Source organism: Microcaecilia unicolor, chromosome 2 (assembly GCF_901765095.1).
Source record: "Microcaecilia unicolor chromosome 2, aMicUni1.1, whole genome shotgun sequence".
NCBI lineage: Eukaryota > Metazoa > Chordata > Amphibia > Gymnophiona > Siphonopidae > Microcaecilia > Microcaecilia unicolor.
In genome coordinates this window covers 253,346,159-253,368,402 of record NC_044032.1, presented here as the reverse complement: position 1 = coordinate 253,368,402, position 22,244 = coordinate 253,346,159, and the positions used below count along the sequence as shown (strand labels likewise).

At 51.0% G+C, this 22,244-nt stretch overlaps 1 protein-coding gene across 2 annotated transcripts in view; it reads right to left on the bottom strand.

Annotated features, from left to right (window-relative positions):
- Window positions 1-22,244, bottom strand: part of LOC115463436 (polyglutamine-binding protein 1-like) — a 35,737-nt gene that overhangs the window by 2,692 nt on the left and 10,801 nt on the right. The window contains exons 1-5 of one of the 2 annotated variants that reach the window (XM_030193931.1): window positions 12,614-12,646; window positions 12,176-12,248; window positions 11,200-11,311; window positions 10,764-10,864; window positions 9,398-9,889 (exon numbers count right to left, since the gene is read on the bottom strand). In XM_030193931.1, coding sequence (XP_030049791.1) covers window positions 9,398-9,889; window positions 10,764-10,864; window positions 11,200-11,311; window positions 12,176-12,242 — 772 coding nt within the window. In that variant the 5' untranslated portion in view covers window positions 12,243-12,248; window positions 12,614-12,646. Of the gene's footprint in view, window positions 1-9,397; window positions 9,890-10,763; window positions 10,865-11,199; window positions 11,312-12,175; window positions 12,249-12,613; window positions 12,647-22,244 lie in introns of those variants that run through there. The other variant, XM_030193930.1, reaches the window with a different exon arrangement.

Below are 22,244 nucleotides of genomic sequence, written 5' to 3'. Positions count from 1 at the left end.
TTATGTATAATCATACCTGATAATTTTCTTTCCATTAATCATAGCTGATCAATCCATAGACTGGTGGTTGTGTCCATCTACCAGCAGGTGGAGATAGAGAGCAAACTTTTGCCTCCCTATATGTGGTCATGTGCTGCCGGAAACTCCTCAGTATGTCGATATCAAAGCTCCATCCGCAGGACTCAGCACTTAGAGAATTACACCCACGAAGGGACACTCTGCCCAGCTCACCACCGCCGAAACGGGGGAGGGGAATTAACCCAGCTCATCCCCACACAAGTGGGGGAGGGGAATCCGTCCAGCTCATCCCCGCGGAGCGGGGGAGGGACACCACCCCGCCGATGCGGGGGGATCTGGCTTATCCTGCAACCGCAACCGCGGGAGGAGCTGACTGACCCGAACACCGCCGAAGCGGGAGGGGTACAAAACTGCCCTACAGCCGCACGAAGCGGGAGGGAGTGCCGGCAGAATTATAAGTCTCAATCCAGCCCCGAAAAACGGAGGGGAGAGGAATGCAGCAGCTCACTGTAACACAAATTCGTCTTAACTCTTGAAGAATCCAAGTGAAAAAACTTGAACACGAAGTCTTTCTGAAGTAACTGAAGACTAAACTTGAACCTGAAATGCAACCAGAATAAAACAATACAGATATCTGGGAGGGGCTATGGATTGATCAGCTATGATTAATGGAAAGAAAATTATCAGGTATGATTATACATAATTTTACCTTCCATATCATCAAGCTGATCAATCCATAGACTGGTGGGATGTACCGAAGCAGTACTCACCCAGGGCGGGACATAGAAATCCCTGACCGCAACACTGAAGCTCCAAACCGGGCCTCCGCCCGAGCAGCCACAGTCAAGCGGTAATGCTTGGAGAATGTATGGGCCGAAGCCCAAGTTGCCGCCTTGCATATCTCTTCCAAGGAGACGGAACCGGCCTCTGCCATCGAGGCCGCCTGAGCTCTTGTGGAGTGAGCCTTCAGCTGGATAGGCGGCACCTTCCCCGCGGCCACATAAGCCGCTGCAATGGCTTCCTTGACCCATCTTGCCACTGTAGGCTTAGCAGCCTGCAGACCCCTACGAGGACCTGCATACAGGACAAACAGATGATCTGATTTCCGGAAATCATTGGTCACTTCCAAGTATCTGATGATGACTCGTCTCACATCCAGATATTTAAGAGCAGAGTACTCCTCTGGGTAGTCCTCCCTACGAAAGGAAGGGAGACAGAGCTGCTGATTCACATGGAAGCGAGAAACAATCTTGGGCAGAAAGGAAGGCACTGTGCGAATAGTCACTCCTGCCTCAGTGAACTGTAGAAAAGGCTCTCGACATGAGAGCGCCTGGAGCTCGGAAACTCTTCTGGCTGAAGTGATAGCCACCAAAAAGACTGCTTTCAACGTCAGGTCTTTCAGAGATGCCCTTGACAAGGGTTCAAACGGCGGCTTCTGCAACGCTCTTAGCACCAGGTTGAGATTCCACGCAGGCACCACTGAGTGCAGAGGAGGGCGCAGGTGATTAACTCCCTTGAGAAAGCGCACCACATCTGGCTGCGAAGCCAGGGAAGCACCCTTCAGGCGGCCCCTGAAGCAAGCCAGAGCCGCTACCTGGACTTTAAGGGAACTGAGCGACAGGCCTTTGTCCAGACCTTCTTGCAGGAACGCCAACACTGAAGAAATTGGAGCAGTGAAAGGAGAAAGAGAGCCTGCTTCACACCACGCTGCAAAGATACGCCAAACCCTGGCGTAAGCAGTAGAAGTAGAGCGCTTCCTCGCTCTCAGCATAGTGGCGATGACCTTGTCTGAGAAGCCCTTCTTCCTTAGACGCTGCCGCTCAATAGCCAGGCCGTAAGACCAAAGGGGGAGGGATCCTCCATCACCACGGGACCCTGATGTAACAGGCCCTGCTCCACTGGCAGCCGCAGAGGATCGTCGACTGAGAGCCTGATCAAGGCCGCATACCAGGGACGTCTGGGCCAATCCGGACCCACCAGGATTATCCTGCCGGGGTGCTTTGCCACCCGGTCTAGCACCCTGCCCAACATGGGCCAGGGCGGGAACACATAGAGAAGCTCTTGTGTCGGCCATTGTTGGAGAAGAGCATCTACTCCCAGGGATCGAGGGTCCCGTCCTCTGCTGAAGAAGCGCGGCACTTGGCAATTGGCCGATGACGCCATCAGATCTAGGCTCGGCTGGCCCCAGCGCTTCGTGATGTCCAAGAACGCCTGAGCAGATAGCTGCCACTCTCCGGGCTCCAAGGTATGGCGACTGAGAAAGTCCGCCTTGACATTCATGACTCCGGCAATGTGGGCCGCTGACAGCTGTTCCAGGTTCGCTTCCGCCCACTGGCATAGACTCATAGCCTCCTTGGCTAGAGGGGCGCTCTTGGTACCTCCCTGGCGGTTGACATAGGCCACAGCCGTGGCATTGTCCGACAGGACCCGTACAGGCTTCAACACCAGTATCGGGATGAACTCCAAAAGCGCCAACCGAATGGCTCTGAGTTCCAGGAGGTTGATAGACCACTTTGCCTCTGCAGGAGACCAGAGCCCCTGCGCTGTCCTTCCCAAGCAGTGGGCTCCCCAGCCCGACAACGAGGCGTCCGTCGTGACGACAATCCACTCTGGGGTCACCAGAGGCATTCCCGCAGACAACTTGTCTGTCTGCAGCCACCAGCTCAGCGCCTTGCGCACTGCTGGGTCCAAGGGAAGGCGCACAGCATAATCCTCCGACATCGGAGTCCAGCGCTGCAACAGAGAGTGTTGTAGTGGTCTCATATGAGCCCTGGCCCAGGGCACTACTTCCATCGTGGCCGTCATAGAGCCCAACAGCTGCACATAGTCCCAAGCCCGAAGAGGAGAGGCTCCTAGGAACTGTTCCACCTGAGCCTGAAGCTTGACAATCCGATTGTCTGGCAGGAACACTCTGCCCACTTGGGTGTCGAATCGAACTCCCAGATACTCCAGGGACTGAGTCGGGCGCAGCTGGCTCTTCTCCCAGTTGATGATCCATCCCAGGGAGCTCAAAAGAGCAACTACCCGGTCCACAGCTTTGCCGCACTCTGCATAAGAGGGGGCTCGGATCAACCAGTCGTCCAGGTAAGGATGGACTTGTACTCCTTCCTTTCGCAGGAAGGCCGCTATGACCACCATTACTTTGGAAAAGGTCCGCGGAGCAGTAGCCAACCCGAACGGGAGGGCTCTGAACTGGAAGTGTCGACCCAGGACTGCAAAACGCAGAAAGCGTTGATGAGGAGGCCAGATGGGAATATGCAGGTACGCTTCCTTGATGTCCAAGGATGCCAGGTACTCCCCTGCCTTCACTGCCGCTATAACAGAGCGGAGAGTCTCCATGCGAAAGTGCCGCACTTTCAAGGCCCGATTGACCCCTTTGAGGTCGAGGATAGGCCGGACAGACCCTCCTTTCTTTGGTACCACAAAGTAAATGGAGTAACGCCCCTTGCCAAGCTGACTTTCTGGCACCGGAACGACCGCCCCCAGGCGGATCAGATTGTCCAAAGTCTGCTGCACTGCCACAGCTTTGACCGGAGACTTGCAGGGAGAGAGTACAAACCCGTCTCTTAAGGGTCGGCAGAACTCTAGCTTGTAGCCGTCTCTGATGACTTCCAGCACCCAAGCGTCTGAAGTGATTGTGGTCCACTCGCCCAGAAACGAGGACAGCCGTCCTCCAATCTGTACTGGGGCGTGGACCAAGACCCCGTCATTGGGTACGAGACCCTGGGGGAGGACCGGAGGGAGCACCTCCGGGACGGCGGTCTCTGCGAAAGGAATGCTGCTTGGGGGAGAAATTCCTCTTAAAGGAAGAGGGGGCAGAAACACCCGACCTGCCCGGGCGGTACCGACGGGCTTCCTGAAACCGTCCTCTGGAGGTACCGGGACGAGCACTAGCCCGAGCCCTGACCTCCGGTAACTTCTTGCCCTTAGACGTGCCGAGATCGGTCACGATTTTGTCCAGCTCGACCCCAAAGAGCAGCTTGCCTTTAAAAGGCAATTTAGCCAGGCGGGATTTAGAGGCATGGTCAGCAGACCAATGTTTCAGCCAAAGCCACCGCCGCGCAGAGACTGTCTGAGCCATGCCTTTAGCTGAGGCTCTCAAGACATCATACAGCAAGTCTGCCAAATAGGCTAAGCCCGATTCCAGGGCTGGCCAATCAGCCCTCAAGGAATGGTCCGAGGGGGAAGCCCGCTGCACCATAGTAAGGCACGCCCTGGCCACGTAGGAGCCGCAAACTGAGGCCTGCAAACTTAAAGCAGCCGCCTCAAAGGACGACCTTAAGGCCGCCTCCAATCTCCTGTCTTGGGCGTCCTTCAGGGCCGTGCCACCTTCCACCGGCAATGCCGTTTTCTTAGTCACCGCAGTGATTAAAGAATCCACGGTAGGCCACAGATAGGCCTCACGTTCACTCACAGCCAAAGGATAGAGGCGGGACATAGCCCTAGCCACTTTAAGGCTCGCTTCTGGGACATCCCATTGAGCTGAAATTAAGGTGTGCATGGCATCATGCACGTGGAAGGTTCTAGGCGGGCGCTTCGTCCCCAGCATAATGGCGGAGCCAACAGGGGCTGAGGGAGAGACGTCCTCCGGGGAGGATATCTTCAAAGTGTCCATGGCCTGTAACAACAGGTTGGGCAGATCCTCTGGGCGAAAAAGCCGCGCTGCAGAGGGGTCATCCGCTCCATCCGAGCGGGGATCCGTCTCCTCCAAGGAATCCACAAAGGACCGTTGGGAGACCTCAGACACGCTGCCCTCATCTACATCGGAGGAGACAAATTCCTCCAAGGCCTGGGAATCAACCCGAGGGCGTTTACCTCTGGGGACCTCAACCTCTTTACCAGACGAGGGAGCAGGGGCAGCGTTGTGCATGAGGAAGGCCTGATGCAACAGCAAAACAAACTCGGGGGAGAAACCCCCCAGACTGTGCACTTCCGCAGCCTGGGCAACAGCCCTAGGCGCACTCTCAACCGGCGCTCGCAACAGCGGGGGAGAGACATGCTGCGCATCCAAAATGGCGTCCGGCTCGAAACTCCGCGAAGGAGCCGCGCGGGAAGAACGGCTCTTAACTTTAGCCGCTTCTGTGCCGTCGCCCAAATTAAGGGCGTTCATGGCATTAATGTCTCCAACCTCAAGGGCGGCCCAAGAAGAAGCCGTTCGAGCCGCGTGGCCGGCCAAGATGGCGGAGGCGAGGAGCGGGGGATGGGCGTTTATGGCGGGAAAAACCGCCACGCCGGAGGAAGGACCGGGACATTCATCGGTCGCGAAACTGTCACCCAACAAGGGCGAATCAGGCTTTAAGACCCCCGCATCCCTAGAAGCGCTCAAGCGACCCGGGGAGCGACCCTTTGCGCCCTCGCCCTCCGACGCCATGTGCCACGAGGAGAAGAATCGGGGAACCCCCGCCCGCTATAAAAAGGTAAAATTACCTGCTGTCCGCTCCGAGTTGTAACGACCTGGTGTCTCAGTGAGTAGCTGCAATAGACGCTTAAATAAACGTCGAAATAAACGCCTTTAAGGCCGTTCAAAATTTTTTTTTTTTTTTTTTTTTTTTAACGGAGCCAGCGGGAGGGGGGAGAAAAGGAGGGACCTGGCACCACCAGGTTTGCACTTGCTCAAAAGAGCCCTCAACCCCAGGCACTCAACAAAACCTAAAAATTAGGCTTGGAGGCCTAGCCAGAGCTGCTGCTGTGTGTGACCACCACCTGCTGAGATAGAGAACATACTGGGGAGTTTCCGGCAGCACATGACCACATATAGGGAGGCAAAAGTTTGCTCTCTATCTCCACCTGCTGGTAGATGGACACAACCACCAGTCTATGGATTGATCAGCTTGATGATATGGAAAGTTAACTTTATGTAGTTATACTAAGCAGTGCTGAAGCTCTATTGAATAGCCAAAGTTAACGACTTTACCACTCACCACAGTATTGAATATCAGCCTCCATGACTGTAAAATAGGTTAAGCTGCCCTGGATAAGGCCATCCATAGGATGAGGCTAACTGGGGATTCTGTAGGGCCTGCACTGCCGGAAGGGCAAAAGCTACAGTAGCCTGGGGTAGAGAATCTGCACAAGGTCATAATGGACAATAAACACCTCCTTCAAACCTCAATATCTCCAAAGTGTTGCTCAGGATGAGTCACCCCAGGCTAGAACTAAAGTGGCAGAAATGATGTTGTGCCTGGTCTCAATACACCTCAATTCCACATTGACAAACAAATTCATCAGGAGGAAATCACTAATCTTGAGTGAGTTGGGATTCTGGGTTTGCCTCACAGCCAGTTAAATTCAAATGTAAACGTTGAGGATTCTTTATCTTATTTTGTTGTATTATTTTTCTCAGTTTGGGACTAGATCCATAACTTTTATGGGAGAACATATTCATGTTTCTAGTTTTTAAACCAATATACCAATGTTGAAAACATTTGGTTGTTATAGGTGAATAGTTCACTAAATAAATGACACACAATACAAATAGTGACTTGTAAAAGTCTTCACACCCTTGTACATATTTTCACATTCTGTTGCCTAAAACTTACCATTCAAAACATATTAAAGTAGGAGTATGCTTTAATGATATACACAATAAACTTCACTTTCACCATGAAAGAACAATTATAGAAATACTAGTAAAAAAGGCCCGTTTCTGAGACCAATGAAACGGGAGCTAGCAAGGTTTTCATCGTAGTGTGTATGTTTGAGAGAGTGTGTGTGAGAGTGAGTGTGTGTGTGTGAGAAAGAATGAGTGTGTGCCGCAGGGGCCCCCCTCCATCTGCCGCCCTCTTTCCCCCTCCCCCGTATTCCCTTCCCTTCCCCCCTTTCCTTTCCCTCCCCATCCCATGTTTGTTCCCAGCACCCCTCCCAGCTTCAAGGTCGTGGCCCCCCCTCCCTCCGCCTTTCAGGATCGTGGCCCCTCCGTCTCCTGGCCTTTTTCCCCATCGTAGTGTGCATGTTTGAGAGAGTCTGTGTGACAGTGAGTGTGTAAGAGAGACAGAGTGAATGTGCGAGTGTGTGTGTGTGTGTGACAGAGTGAGAATGTTTGTGTGAGAGTGTGTGTGTGAGAGAATGAGAGTGTGGCGCAGGGGCCCCCCCTGCCCTTGTTCCCCCTCCCCCCTGTGTTCCCTTTCCCCCTGTCCTTCCCCTCCCCCTCCCGTTTCCTCCCCTCCCCCTCCCAGCTTCAGGGTCATGGCCCCCCCTCCCTACACCTTTCAGGATCGTGGCTCCTCCGTCTGGTGCCCTTTTTCCCCCTTCCCCCCTGCCTTCCCTCCCCTTCCCTTTTTCCTGTTCTTCCCCCTTCCCAGCTTCAGGTTCGAGTGCCCCCCTCCCTCTGCCTTTCAGGGTCGTGGCGCTCCCTCCCACTGTGACGTTCAAGCTGGCTCCCTTCCTCCGATGTTGAGACAGGCAGGCTGGCTCCCTCCAACGTTCAGGCTGCCTGCCTGCGTCCCTCCCTCCCTCCGACGTTGTGCGGGGCGATATTATTCGTCCGTTTGTGCGCCCCTCCCTCTCTCCGATGTTGTGCGGGGTGATGTTATTCGTCCGTGTGTTGCAGGTCGTCGATGAAGCTCCGTCAAAATGGGCGCGGAGAGGGGGAGATGAGATCGCGTTTCGCCGAGTCGCTCCATGGACATGGCCGCCAAGAGGGGGAGATGATATCTGGTTTGCCCAACAGTGTCTGCTACGCCCTCGACATCATCACGTTATGACGCAAGGGCGGGGTAGACACTGCTGGGCAAACCGGATATCTAGACCGCCTCAAAGTTCCAGCTTGAGGCTTCATTAGAACGTTGGTGGTGCCTTTTATATATAGAGATTCAAAAAGTAATTAAGAAGAAGAAACTAAAAGGTTTGGATTGCATATATTTTCACATCGCTTGACGCAGTACTTGGTAGAAACCCCTTCTGAATCAATAACGGTCATGAATCATTTAGGAAAAGAGTCTGCCAGTTTTTCACAGTGGGATGGTGCAGGTTTTGCCCATTTTTCTTGGCAGAACAGCTAAAGTTCTTTCAAGTTGGCTGAGCATTATTTGTGACATAGTAACACTGAAGTGTTAATGCCCCTGTATAGGTCGTTGGTGAGGCCCTACTTGGAGTATCATGTACAGTTTTAGAGACCACGGGGCTCATTTTCAAAGCACTTAGACTTACAAAGTTCCATAGGCTACTATGTAACTTTGTAAGTCTAAGTGCTTTGACAATACATTTCCATATCTCACTAAGGACATAACACATAGAACACTTCAGAGGAAGATGAGAAAAGTGACATGGGGTCTGCGCCAAAAGACATATGAGGCGAGACTTGAAGGCCTGAATATGTATACCCTAGAGGAAAGGAGGGACAGGGGAGATATGACAGTTTAGTTTATTTGGACCTGATATACTGCCCTTCAAACAAATCAGAGCGGGGTAACATTTAAAAACAGAGAAATAGGAAATACTCCATTTAATAAAAGGAAAGAGAAGATAAAGGAAAAAAAAAAAACAAATTCCAGAACCGGTTCCATTGCCGATGGGAAAGTTCAGGGTGAGAAATTTGGAAAAGCTGCTTTTAAAAAGACCTAAACTGGGGATAAGACTGTGTGGAACGTAGGTCAAAGGGAAGGGCATTCCAGAGGGAGGAAATTATATAGAAGAAAGCCACTTGATTGGTAGACTCAAAGTGGGAACAGAAGACCAGGGGAAGGGAAAGACTGAAAGCAGCAGAACAGCACAACGGGCGAGAGGAACATAGAACATAAGGGGCGATCAGTGTGGAAAGGTAACGAGGAGTATCTGTACAGAGAACTTTGTGGGCTAAATACATTTAAATACTTGAAAGGTATTAGTATACAAACTAGAGGCCGACTGAAATCCATGGTTTTGATTCTGGCCAAAATTGAATTCCCGGCTAAAATCCATAGCTCGGTTTTGGCTGAAACAGAAACCAAAAAAGTCATGCCTGTCTGCCTGGTGGCCCCCCCTTGCGCCCCCCCCCCCCAGAGAACAGATGCCTGGGGGCTGCCGCTGCCACCTCCAAGTCCCCCTGAACATCAGTAGGCCCTTCCCAAGCCTATCTCAAGACCTGGTGGTCTAGTGATCTCTTCAGGGGAAAAGAACCCCTCTCCTGCCCACTACTAAGCCAGTTGCTGCTTTGAAACGGCTGCAGAGAGTGCTATGGGAGGTCCCGGCAGCCATATTGAGATTGCTCTTGCAATGCTGGTGGTGGAGCAGACAAAAACAGTGACAGCATTCAAAAACGCATGGGATAAACAGAATGTGTTGTGCAGATCAGTGAAACAGACTCCTATATTTTTCACATTCTGCTGTCGAAAAAATACAAAAATACTTTCTTCCAGTGTCTTACTGATTCTGCTGGCTTGCTCACACTGCAAACACCCACCTTTCTTCCCCTTTTGATAAGGTGCTGCTTCCTCCCTTCGCTGGATGCGCCGTTCCTTGATTTCCTCACGCTCTGGTTTCTCATAGGACCGTTCCTGTCTCTCAGGCCGCTCCAGTCGTTCAGGCCGTTCCAATCGCTCCTGTCTTTCAGGTCGCTCCATTCGTTCAGGCCGTTCCAATCGCTCCATTCGTTCAGGCCGCTCCGCTCGCTCCATTCGTTCAGGCCGTTCCATTCGTTCAGGCCGCTCCGCTCGCTCCATTCGTTCAGGCCGCTCCATTCGTTCGGGCCGTTCCGATCGCTCCATTCGCTCGGGCCGTTCCGATCGCTCCATTCGTTCGGGTCGCTCCGCTCGCTCTATTCGTTCGGGCCGCTCCGATCGCTCCATTCGTTCGGGCCGCTCCGATCGCTCCATTCGTTCGGGCCGCTCTGTTCGCTCCATTCGTTCGGGCCGCTCTGTTCGCTCCATTCGTTCAGGCCGCTCCTCATGATCTGCTATGGAGAGAAGTAACAAGTTCAGCTCTGGAGTCTCACTGGAGATCAAGCTCTACAATCCCACTTCCCTCTATTACAGAGCAAGATATATTGGACATGAATATATCAAATCTATAAACAACCCTTCCACCTATCCTGCATCTTCCCAGCCCCCAACCATACCCCTTCAACTCCAGCTCAACACACTAAGGTGGCAATTCTATAATTTGGCGCCTTAGTTTAGACATTCCCAATGCCGTGTGCTTAGTGCCAATTCTATAACTTGGCGTCAAGATTCTGTTATAGATTGCTAGCATAATGTTGACACAGGGCACCTATTTAGGTGTGCCCTCTTGTGCCATGTCAATGGCAGATATAAGCTGGCTCACCAAAGTGCACCAAGTGACATGCATAATTTATAGTATTCTATAAACTACACACATTAATTGGGAGATACGCCTATGGCTGCCTACATGTAAGCCCCCTTGCAGTTAGGCACTATGGCACTTAGGCCCTTATAGAATAGCACCTAGTGCACATAAGCATCTGTCACTTAATGGCACCTTTGGCACGTGTAAGTGGTGCATACATCTAGGCGCCGGTTTATAGAATTGCCTTCTAGGCCCAATGCTAACCACAAGATGTATTCCTCTCATGTCACCCTGTAACTCTCTAGAATCTCCCTCAATCCCATCCACAAATAGCTCATTCTCCAACCCACTCACACTCCATGCTCCCCTCCCCATGTAACCAACCCAAATCAACTCACCCTTCACTCCCAGCCTCTCCACCCGTATACATTAGCCTCCACCATCTTCTTATACCCCAAACACCACCCATAACTCTCTTTTCCCAACCTCACCAAGGGTGTTTTTTTTTTTTTAAGTCGACTCACCTTTTAATGTTTTCACTGGTTTAGTGATGATAGCACTGGGATCATTAGGCGATAGCCAGGAGACCAGCTCGCTTTCCACATTCCAGTAATAAGGAAGCCCACTGCAGAGGACAGCCACAGGTGTTACTATTACAGATTAGTGTCTGCAATCTCCTCAGAGATCTCTCTTTATGCTGGAATCATACTCTGTGTCAGAAGGCAGCAACAAAAGACACACAAAAGAACACAGCCTCACAGCTAGAGAAAAGAGAAGGGACAGTTACAAGCACCACTTCTATTGTGGCACTCTTTTAATCAGGAAAGATCAATCTGGAAAATGTTGAGCCATAGGAAGGGTCTGTGACATTCTGAATCATAAAAAACCGTAAGCATATTGTCAAAAGCTGTGTGTAGCAGTACCATACCACTACCACAAAGGTGCCAAAAAGTGTCTTACCAGATGGGGTCGAAGACCTTATACCAGTTGGGGGGCAGATTCTCTACGCGAGTGGCCTCATAATCTATGTGGTTATCATCGTAATCTTCGGCTATGATCTCTTCTTCAGGCTCTGAAGACCCCAACACAGGGGAGATCCCCCCCCCCCCCAATTAAAACAGTCAGGTCATGAAAGCAGCAATCATAGTTATCATTGTTTATTTATTAAATTAGATATTGTAACAGGATACTGAAACTAACAGGGTAAGGCACCATTGCTAGAGGTAAGAAACAGATAGGAGGGTAATAGTGCGAATTGCAAGGAAGAGTACAAAGGACAATTGAACTCTACACTAGAGAGCTGCACGGGAATGGGGATTGCTGGGATTCCTGCAGGTATGGAAGAGGTTGCTGCGGGATTCCCATGGGAATGGAAGAAGTTACCATGGGATTCCTGCGGAAGCGCTGTCAAAATCTCCAGTGACTCCAGAATGAGGCTCGGAATGCACTGAGAGAGGCAGCTAGAACACCAGATTGAGGCCTGGAACACTCGGTTGAAAGTGAATATACCATTCACAAAAACCATGAGAGGCTGTTGGGGTTGGAGGAAACAAAGGGCTATGAGCAAGTAAATAACAGTGTTGACTCCTGCTGGTATGGGTGGAGATGGAGTGGATCTTAGCAGGTACAGATGGGTATGGGTTAGATTCCATTGAGGACAGATAAACTTTCTGTCCCTGTGCAACTCTCTACTCTACACACTACTTGAGCATGTCTCATGCTACCTTAATACAACAAAATGCAGCACAATGTAAAGATGCACAGTGCTTTGCAACCCACCAAACCACACAATGGAATACAAAGCTGCAATGTGCAACACTATCACACACTGACTCAGAAACCACACATTTCAATATTGCAACAAAACACATTGCTTGTAGCATTCCAACCCAACATGTGCCAGACTCCCTTTCCCTCACAGTACAGAGAGACCCACCAGTTTCCAAATGCTTGAGGATCCCTCTTTTGGCCAGGCGGGCCTGGAGTGCCAGTGGAAGGGGCATTGCGAGCTGCAACAGAGAGTAGAAAGGATCATTACAGTACCCACAGTTATTGAAGGATATTCAGATAACACACTGGCCAAGCCACATTTCTGTTGCAGACCACTGTCCAAGACTCTGATTTCAGAGACACAACATTTCCAATTAATATTCTCCTCCTCCTCAAGCCCAAAGAGACTCCAGAAAACATGTTCTGTCCACCAAACCAAAGTAGGATTTAAGTTTCGGTCTCCATCACTGACAATCTGTTATGATTCTGCCGGCTTGGCAGGGAGAGAGGGGGGACGTCTCTTCTGATTGGCTGCCAGGGTCTGTGCTGACGTCTGTGAGTCTACTTAAGCCTGCGTGTTACTCCCTGCTTTGGCGTTACTCACACTCTTGTGGTGACTTGAAAGCCGCAGCTCTTGGTCAAAACGTGCTCTGACTTTGATCTGAGTTCCCTGCGCAGGGATTTCTTTCCTTTCCCTTTGTTTGTGTTAGCTGGGGGCAGTGTGTGTTTAATTAGTTCTCTTGCCTCCAGCTGGGCTTCCCTTCCCTGGCTGCTGCTCTCTGTGGGAAGCCAGCTGCTTGTTCCTCAGTGGGGGCTGGGCTTTGTTCAGCTTTTGTCTCAGCTAGGCTGCTTGTCTGAGAGCTCCTCTGTCCTCTCTGGTTGTTTGTTTACTCTAAGGATTTCTCTTCCCAGTGTCCAGGCCTGCTGGCTCAGTGAGTTTAACCCTTTGTGTACTGTGTGTTTTGTGTCCCTGCCTCTGACAGTGTGTTTGTTCTATCCGCCCTGCTGGGGAAGCATTCTCTCTGTTTGTTTGTTGATTTAGGGAGCTCTCTCTCTCTCTGGTGTGCCTGCTGGCTCTGCAAGCTTAACCCTTTGTGTTCTGGTTGCCTCTGTCTGCTGTGGGTTTGGGGCAAAGGCTTTCTGCCTTCCTTTTGTGTCTGGTTCCTCTGGCTTCTGCCTGGGGCTTCCTAACCCTTTTGGGGGTTGCTGTGTTAGTTCCCCTGCCCTGCGCTAGTCCTCGGGGACGGGGTGGGCGTGGCCCGCTCTGGTTCTTTTGTTTCTCCCTCTGCCCTATCGTTGGTGTTCAGCGCGTATCTGACATTTTGGGGTCCCGGGGGGCCCTCTGGGTTCTTTCACCCCCCCTGTGTGTGCGTGGGTTCCTGTTCGGCCGGGAGGCCTGCCTGCCTGCGTGCCTATTTCCCTTCTTCCTGAGGGACTGCGGGGAGGGGTAGCTTAGGGGTATTGTGTAGCTGGGGTGTGTGGTGGTGGGTCAGTCTCCCCTTGGCCTGGGTCGGCGCCCCGCTGGCCTCGGCCAGGGCCCAAGGGCTCACGACCAACCCAACGGATTACACAATCCAGTTAACCCCTACCTATGAAATTCTACAATCTGTGGAAAGAGTTTGATTTTTAGCCAAGCTTCCAAAGGGGTAAAAAGCTTATGAGGTAGAGAGGGGTGTATATATGTGGCCATGTTCCTAAATACCTTCGTGATGTTTGCCCTTGTGCATTCCATAAAATTGGCTCTTTGAATTCTAGGTGCAGCTTCTTGACTGGGTAGTTAGAAACTGGTTGAGAAGAAGGCAACAGGCAATGGTTAATGGAGTTCACAGGGGGATTACCAGTGTTGTACTCCACAAATTGATTTTGGGTCCAGTTTTGTTTAACATTATGTTGCTATTGTTGCAGAGGCTACTGAGAAGTAGAAAAAAGAAGGATTGATTTTAGGATGGTAAAGAATGGTCTGGATTTTGGCAACTAAAATTTAGTGAAATAGAAATAAAGGTCATGAATTTGGGTAGCAACAAGCTAAAGGAGCAATATAAAATGTGCACAAACCAAGGACGGATCTGGAAATTATCATATCAGATTATGAAAAGGTGGCCAAACATTACAGTGCATAGAGAGAGAAATGACTAGCAGGGTAAAAAAAAAAAAGAGTGATAACGACTGTGTAAATCTCTGATGAGAACGTTCAGAGTACTTCTCCAGTTCTGGAAATCACACACGCAAAACGATGAGGGTCCAGAGGGCAGCTATGAAAATGATCAGAATTCTTCTTCATGTGGCGTGACAGTTAAGGTCCTAAACACGAACATTCTAAAGGAAAGGAGGGAAAGGTGGGATATGTAGCAACTTGCAAATACCTCCAAGGAATAAATGCATCAGTATAACATCAATAACAAACCTCAAAAGCAGAAAAGAGGGTTATAAATGGGCTGCAGACTGATATTAAAGCTATACTGGTAATGAAGAAACTGCAGAACTCTGAGGAACACCAGAAATAACAACAATTGGTCAAAAATGGATCAAACCATATCAGAGAAAACCGTTTTTTTTTAAAAAGTGGCTTAAGAACCTCAGATACACTAGTAGAGTAAAATTTATTCCAAATTAGGGCAACAACATCAGCAATAGTTATCTGAGCTTCAAGGTCCTCAGATGACATGATCCAGAGTACCTAAAGAATAAGGTATCTATCTACATGACTCTGGGACCTCTAAAATCCACCCCCCCCCCCAAACAGCATGCCTAACTGTTCCCTCATGAAAGGAAATCATATGAATGTGACACTCACCAACAAGCCCCACTCTCTAGAACTCTCTCCTACAACTATTTCAGGAAGCCTGGCTCTTCTCCCACACCTTTAATGGCTGTAGCAGATAACTATCCAGTCACTCACACCCTCTCAGCAAGACCAGTTCTACATACATTATTCAACTGTACATATAATTATACAGTAGCCAACCACTTTTATTTATCCTCACACCTTTCTCTTACCCATCGTGTCTGTTTTTATGTTCCAAATGCGCATATCCCCGCTGCTGCTCTGTTTCATTGCACTGTGCTGACATTGTGAGCGTCATAACTATGTTATGTGAATGCTGTACTGAGCTGACTAGTGAAGTGTTTTATTTTTGTTCTGTGTTGATATGGTGTCATATTTCTGTTATATAAATTCTCTAGAGTTCTGTTTTGATTTGTGCATTACTTCCACTGCTGTGGTTCTCAACCAGTGTGTCACCAAGAGCTGGGAGGTGTGTCACTAAACATTTGACAGACAGCACAATTGTGCTTTTGTTAACATGTGTGGTGGGTTGGGGAGAGCTGAGAACCAGGAAGTCAAATACATAGGGGGTCTTTTACTAAAGATTAGCTTGAGTTTGCAGCAGGGCCCATAGGAATATGGGCCCTGCTGCAGATAACTGGAGCCAATCTTTAGTAAAAGACCCCCTTAATGTCCTTAACTAGTCACTACTCTTGTCATTAGCCCAACTGGAAGTGTTGCAGGCCTATGGCTCACCCCTCTCTTCCACCCCAGCAGTCACCACTATTGCATCTGAATGTCTCTTGCATCATTGTCAGCAGCAGTGAAATGATATATAGGGGTTTTTTCTTTGTTCAGCTGTGAATCATAGTGTTCAGTGTGTCATGCATGTAAACATTATCTGTTAGGCGTGTCAGAACAGAAGAAAGGTTGAGAACCACTGTACCATACTATCTTATATAATAAAACTCACCCTCAACGTTCTGAAGACACTGACGTCACTTCCTTCAAGACGGGTTCGAAGGACTCGTGGTGGTGAAGCCACCGAAATCGCCAAGTCTCGGGGCCCCGCCCTCGCGTCAAAAGTGATGACGTCGAGGGCGGAGCAATGGCGTACAGTGCGCTCAGGAGGTGCGGAGCAATGGCGTCAGAACGACGAAGGGGTCGGTAGGTAGGTAGGGAGAGGGGGGGTTGGGAAGGAAAACCTTGCTAGCGCCCGTTTCATTTTGTAAGGAGGATGGAGGGTCTAAGCAGCTCAGGAGGAGGTATGGGGCCAGACTACATTCCCCACAAGGCCCTGAGAGAAGGGAGCGGGGTGGTAGGTCCCAAAACCCGGTATGGCCCCCACGTGGAAGGGAGGGGGAAGAGGACTGGAAAGAGCAGCTGCTATGGCAGGTGAGGGCCAGAAGGGGGAGCAGGGATGACAAAGCTCAATACCCTTGGGTTAGAAATCAGTACAAGATTCCTTCCACCTGGGAGGGGGAGGAGGTCTCCAACCAACAGCCTAGCAGAGAAGAAGAGTTAATGGAGTGCTTGGAGGAAGGAGAGGCTGGAGAGATCAACACACCAGGTTTGGAGGAGCCAGTGGACATGGACTGTAATTGTACTTTGGGGCAGAGTTGCAGGGACTGAAGGCAGTGGGTGGTCACAGGAGTCAATTAGCTGTGTTGTAGGCAGTGTACTACCATTCTGCAACCACCCAAGCGGAAAGACTTTTAAAACTGAAACCCAGGCTGTTGAACTGGGGGAGAACTTGGATTTAAAGGGAAGTTTTTTTTCTTGTTGCTTTATTTTGGAAACTGAATGGGACTTTAACCCCTTGAACTGAGATTTTGGGGAGGAGGGGAAATAAACTGTTTGGAACTAAAAGCTGTGTTGTCTGGAAGGACTTTGTTTGTGGACTGCTGAAGGGAGCCTACCACCCCTGAAGGTTTGCTACCGGGTTTGCAGATTTTACAATTTGCTCCAGAAACGGGCCTCTTTGACTAGTGTTTTATATTTGCAAGTTTACCTCACTGTTCTAATTACATATTGCACTGACATTTGACAGGTAAGAAAAGTAGGACTGGAGATAAATGAAGATGGCTTATTATAATTCATTAAAAAGCATAAAGCCTGACATGGCCATGTTTCAGCACACACCTGCCTGAGGGATGTATAAAATGTTGGTGAAATCTATGAAACACCCATAGCTATGTCTGGTTTTATGTCTATTTAATGAAATGATAATACACTGTCTTTATCTCTGGTCTTACTTTTTTTTTTACCTGAATTATCTCTTGTGAGACTTTCCTCTGATTTGATTGTTACACTGACATTTGGTCATTTTACTATTGCTATGCTGTTACTACAATGTAAGTTGCCTATGTTAAGCTTTACTAGTTGTATACTGGCTTCAGTGAATCTTTTCATGAAGGCAGTTAATAAATCTTAACGATTAATAAATAAATACAAGCTCAACAGACTCATCAATTCCAAAAGAAGTATACATAATGATATTTTCAATTTTTCTAACAAAGAAGCTACCCGTATCTTCACTGGATATGGCCTCACTAGGGGCCTTGATAGAAGAAGGTAAAATTATGTATCATACCTGATAATTTTCTTTCCATTAATCATAGCTGATCAATCCATAGACTGGTGGGTTGTGTCCATCTACCAGCAGGTGGAGATAGAGAGCAAACTTTTGCCTCCCTATATGTGGTCATGTGCTGCCGGAAACTCCTCAGTATGTCGATATCAAAGCTCCATCCGCAGGACTCAGCACTTAGAGAATTACACCCACGAAGGGACACTCTGCCCAGCTCACCACCGCCAAAACGGGGGAGGGGAATTAACCCAGCTCATCCCCACACAAGTGGGGGAGGGGAATCCGTCCAGCTCATCCCCGCGGAGCGGGGGAGGGACACCACACCCGCCGATGCGGGGGGATCTGGCTTATCCTGCAACCGCAACCGCGGGAGGAGCTGACTGACCCTACCACCGCCGAAGCGGGAGGGGTACAAAGCTGCCCTACAGCCGCACGAAGCGGGAGGGAGTGCCGGCAGAATTTAAATCTCAATCCAGCCCCGTAAAACGGAGGGGAGAGGAATGCAGCAGCTCACTGTAACACAAACTCGTCTCAACTCTTGAAGAATCCAAGTGAAAGAAGAACTTGAACACGAAGTCCTCCTGAAGTAACTGAAGGCTAAACTTGAACCTAAAATTCAACCAGAATATAAACAGTACAGATATCTGGGAGGGGCTATGGATTGATCAGCTATGATTAATGGAAAGAAAATTATCAGGTATGATACATAATTTTACCTTCCATATCATCAAGCTGATCAATCCATAGACTGGTGGGATGTACCGAAGCAGTACTCACCCAGGGCGGGACATAGAAATCCCTGACCGCAACACTGAAGTTCCAAACCGGGCCTCCGCCCGAGCAGCCACAGTCAAGCGGTAATGCCTGGCAAAGGTATGGGCCTTCCCCGCGGCCACCTAAGCCGCTGCAATGGCTTCCTTGCCCATCTTGCCACTGTAGGCTTAGAAGCCTGCAGACCCTTACGAGGACCTGTAAACAGGACAAACAGATGATCCGATTTCCGGAAATCATTGGTCACTTCCAAGTATCTGATGATGACTCGTCTCACATCCAGAAAATTGAGAGCAGAGTATTCCTCTGGGTAGACCTCCCTACGAAAGGAAGGGAGACAGAGCTGCTGAATCACATGGAAGCGAAAAACAATCTTGGGCAGGAAGGAAGGCACTGTGCGAATAGTCACTCCTGCCTCAGTGAACTGCAGAAAAAGCTCTCGACATGAGAGTGCCTGGAGCTCGGAAACTCTTCTGGCTGAAGTGATAGCCACCAAAAAGACTGCTTTCAACGTCAGGTCTTTCAGAGATGCCCTCGACAAGGGTTCAAAAGGCGGCTTCTGCAATGCTCTTAGCACCAGGTTGAGATTCCACGCAGGCACCACTGAGTGCAGAGGAGGGCGCAGGTGATTAACTCCCTTGAGAAAGCGCACCACATCTGGCTGCGAAGCCAGGGAAGCACCCTTCAGGCGGCCCCTGAAGCAAGCCAGAGCCGCTACCTGAACTTTCAGGGAACTGAGCGACAGGCCTTTGTCCAGACCTTCTTGCAGGAACGCCAACACTGAAGAAATTGGAGCAGTGAAGGGAGAAAGTGAGCCTGCTTCACACCACGCTGCAAAGATACGCCAAACCCTGGCGTAAGCAGTAGAAGTAGAGCGCTTCCTCGCTCTCAGCATAGTGGCGATGACCTTGTCTGAGAAGCCCTTCTTTCTCAGACGCTGCCGCTCAATAGCCAGGCCGTAAGACCAAAGGGGGAGGGATCCTCCATCACCACGGGACCCTGATGTAACAGGCCCTGCTCCACTGGCAGCCGCAGAGGATCGCCGACTGAGAGCCTGATCAAGACCGCATACCAGGGACGTCTGGGCCAATCCGGACCCACCAGGATTACCCTGCCAGGATGCTTTGCCACCCAGTCTAGCACCCTGCCCAACATGGGCCAGGGCGGGAACACATAGAGAAGCTCTTGTGTCGGCCACTGTTGGAGAAGAGCATCTACTCCCAGGGATCGAGGGTCTCGTCCTCTGCTGAAAAAGCGCGGCACTTGGCAATTGGCCGATGACGCCATCAGATCTAGGCTCGGCTGGCCCCAGCGCTTAGTGATGTCCAAGAACGCCTGAGCAGATAGCTGCCACTCTCCGGGCTCCAAGGTATGGCGACTGAGAAAGTCCGCCTTGACATTCATGACTCCGGCAATGTGGGCCGCTGACAGCTGTTCCAGGTTCGCTTCCGCCCACTGGCATAGACTCATAGCCTCCTTGGCTAGAGGGGCGCTCTTGGTACCTCCCTGGCGGTTGACATAGGCCACAGCCGTGGCATTGTCCGACAGGACCCGTACAGGCTTCAACACCAGTACCGGGATGAACAACACCACCAACCGAATGGCTCTGAGTTCCAGGAGGTTGATAGACCACTTGCCTCTGCAGGAGACCAGAGCCCCTGCGCTGTCCTTCCCAAGCAGTGGGCTCCCCAGCCCATCAAAGAGGCGTCTGTCGTGACGACAATCCACTCCGGGGTCACCAGAGGCATTCCTGCAGACTACTTGTCTGTCTGCGTCCACCAGCTCAGCGCCTTGCGCACTGCTGGGTCCAAGGGAAGGCGCACAGCATAATCCTCCGACATCGGAGTCCAGCGCAGCAGCAGAGATTGTTGTAGTGGTCTCATATGAGCCCTGGACCAGGGCACTACTTCCATCGTGGCCGTCATAGAGCCCAACAGCTGCACGTAGTCCCAAGCCCGAATAGGAGAGGCTACTAGGAACTAGTCCACCTGAGCCTGAAGCTTGACAATCCGATTGTCTGGCAGGAACACTCTGCCCACTTGGGTGTCGAATCGAACTCCCAGATACTCCAGGGACTGAGTCGGGCGCAGCTGGCTTTACTCCCAGTTGATGATCCACCCCAGGGAGCTCAAAAGAGCAACCGCCCGGTTCATAGCTTTGCCGCACTCTGCATAAGAGGGGGCTTGGATCAACCAGTCGTCCAGATAAGGATGGACTTGAACTCCTTCCTTCCTCAGGAAGGCCGCGATGACCACCATTACTTTGGAGAAGGTCCGCGGAGCAGTAGCCAACCCGAACGGGAGGGCTCTGAACTGGAAGTGTCGGCCCAGTACTGCAAAACGCAGAAAGCGTTGATGAGGAGGCCAGATGGGAATATGCAAGTACGCTTCCTTGATGTCCAAGGATGCCAGGAACTCTCCTGCCTTCACTGCCGCTATAACAGAGCGGAGGGTCTCCATGCGAAAGTACCGAACTTTCAAGGCCCAATTGACCCCTTTGAGGTCGAGGATAGGCCGTACAGAACCTCCTTTCTTTGGTATCACAAAGAAAAAGGAGTAACATCCCTTGCCAAGCTGATTTTCTGGCACCGGAACGACCGCCCCCAGGCGGATCAGATTGTTCAAGGTCTGCTGCACTACCACAGCTTGACCGGAGACTTGCAGGAAGAGAGTACAAACCCGTCTTTTAAGGGTCGGCAGAACTCTAGCTTGTAGCCGTCTCTGATGACTTCCAGCACCCAAGCGTCTGAAGTTATTGTGGTCCACTCGCCCATAAACGAGGACAGCCGTCCTCCAATCTGCACTGGGGCGTGGACCAAGGCCCCGTCATTGGGTACGAGACCCTGGGGGAGGACCGGAGGGGACACCTCCGGGACGGCGGTCTCTGCGAAAGGAATGCTGCTTGGGGGAGAAGTTCCTCTTGAAGGAAGAGGGGGCAGAGGAGCCCGACCTGCCCGGGCGGTACCGACGGGCTTCCCGAAACCGTCCTCTGGAGGTACCAGGGCGAGTACTAGCCCGAGCCCTGACCTCTGGTAACTTCTTGCCCTTAGACGTGCCGAGATCGGTCACGATTTTGTCCAGCTCGACCCCAAAGAGCAGCTTGCCTTTAAAAGGCAATCTAGCCAGGCGGGATTTAGAGGCGTGGTCAGCAGACCAATGTTTCAGCCAAAGCCACCGCCGCGCAGAGATTGTCTGAGCCATGCCTTTCGCTGAGGCCCTCAAGACATCATACAGCAAGTCTGCCAAATAGGCTAAGCCCGATTCCAGGGCCGGCCAATCAGCCCTCAAGGAAAGATCCGAGGGGAAAGCCCGCTGCACCATAGTCAGGCACGCCCTGGCCACATAGGAGCCGCAAATTGAGGCCTGCAAACTTAAAGCAGCTGCCTCAAAAGACGACCTTAAGGCCGCCTCCAATCTTCTGTCTTGGGCGTCCTTTAGGGCCGTGCCACCTTCCACCGGCAACGCCGTTTTCTTAGTCACCGCAGTGATTAAAGAATCTACGGTAGGCCACAGATAGGCCTCACGTTCACTTTCAGTCAAAGGATAGAGGCGGGACATAGCCCTAGCCACTTTAAGGCTCGCTTCCGGGACATCCCATTGAGCCGCAATTAAGGTGTGCATGGCATCATGCACGTGTAAGGTTCTAGGCGGGCGCTTCGTCCCCAGCATAATGGCAGAGCCAACAGGGGCTGAGGGAGAGACGTCCTCCGGAGAGGAAATCTTCAAAGTGTCCATGGCCTGTACCAACAGGTTGGACAAATCCTCTGAGCTAAAAAGCCGTGCTGCAGAGGGGTCATCCGCTCTATCCGAGCGGGGATCCGTCTCCTCCAAGGAATCCGCAAAGGACCGTTGGGAGACCTCAGATACGCTGCCCTCATCTACATCGGAGGAGACAAAGTCCTCCAAGGCCTGGGAATCAACCCGAGGGCGTTTACCTCTGGGAACCTCAACCTCTTTACCAGACGAGGGAGCAGGGGCAGCGTTTTGCATAAGGAAGGCCTGATGCAGCAGCAAAACAAACTCGGGGGAGAAACCCCCCAGACTGTGTACTTCCGCAGCCTGGGCAACAGCCCTAGACGCACCCTCAACCGGCGCTCGCAAGAGCGGGGGA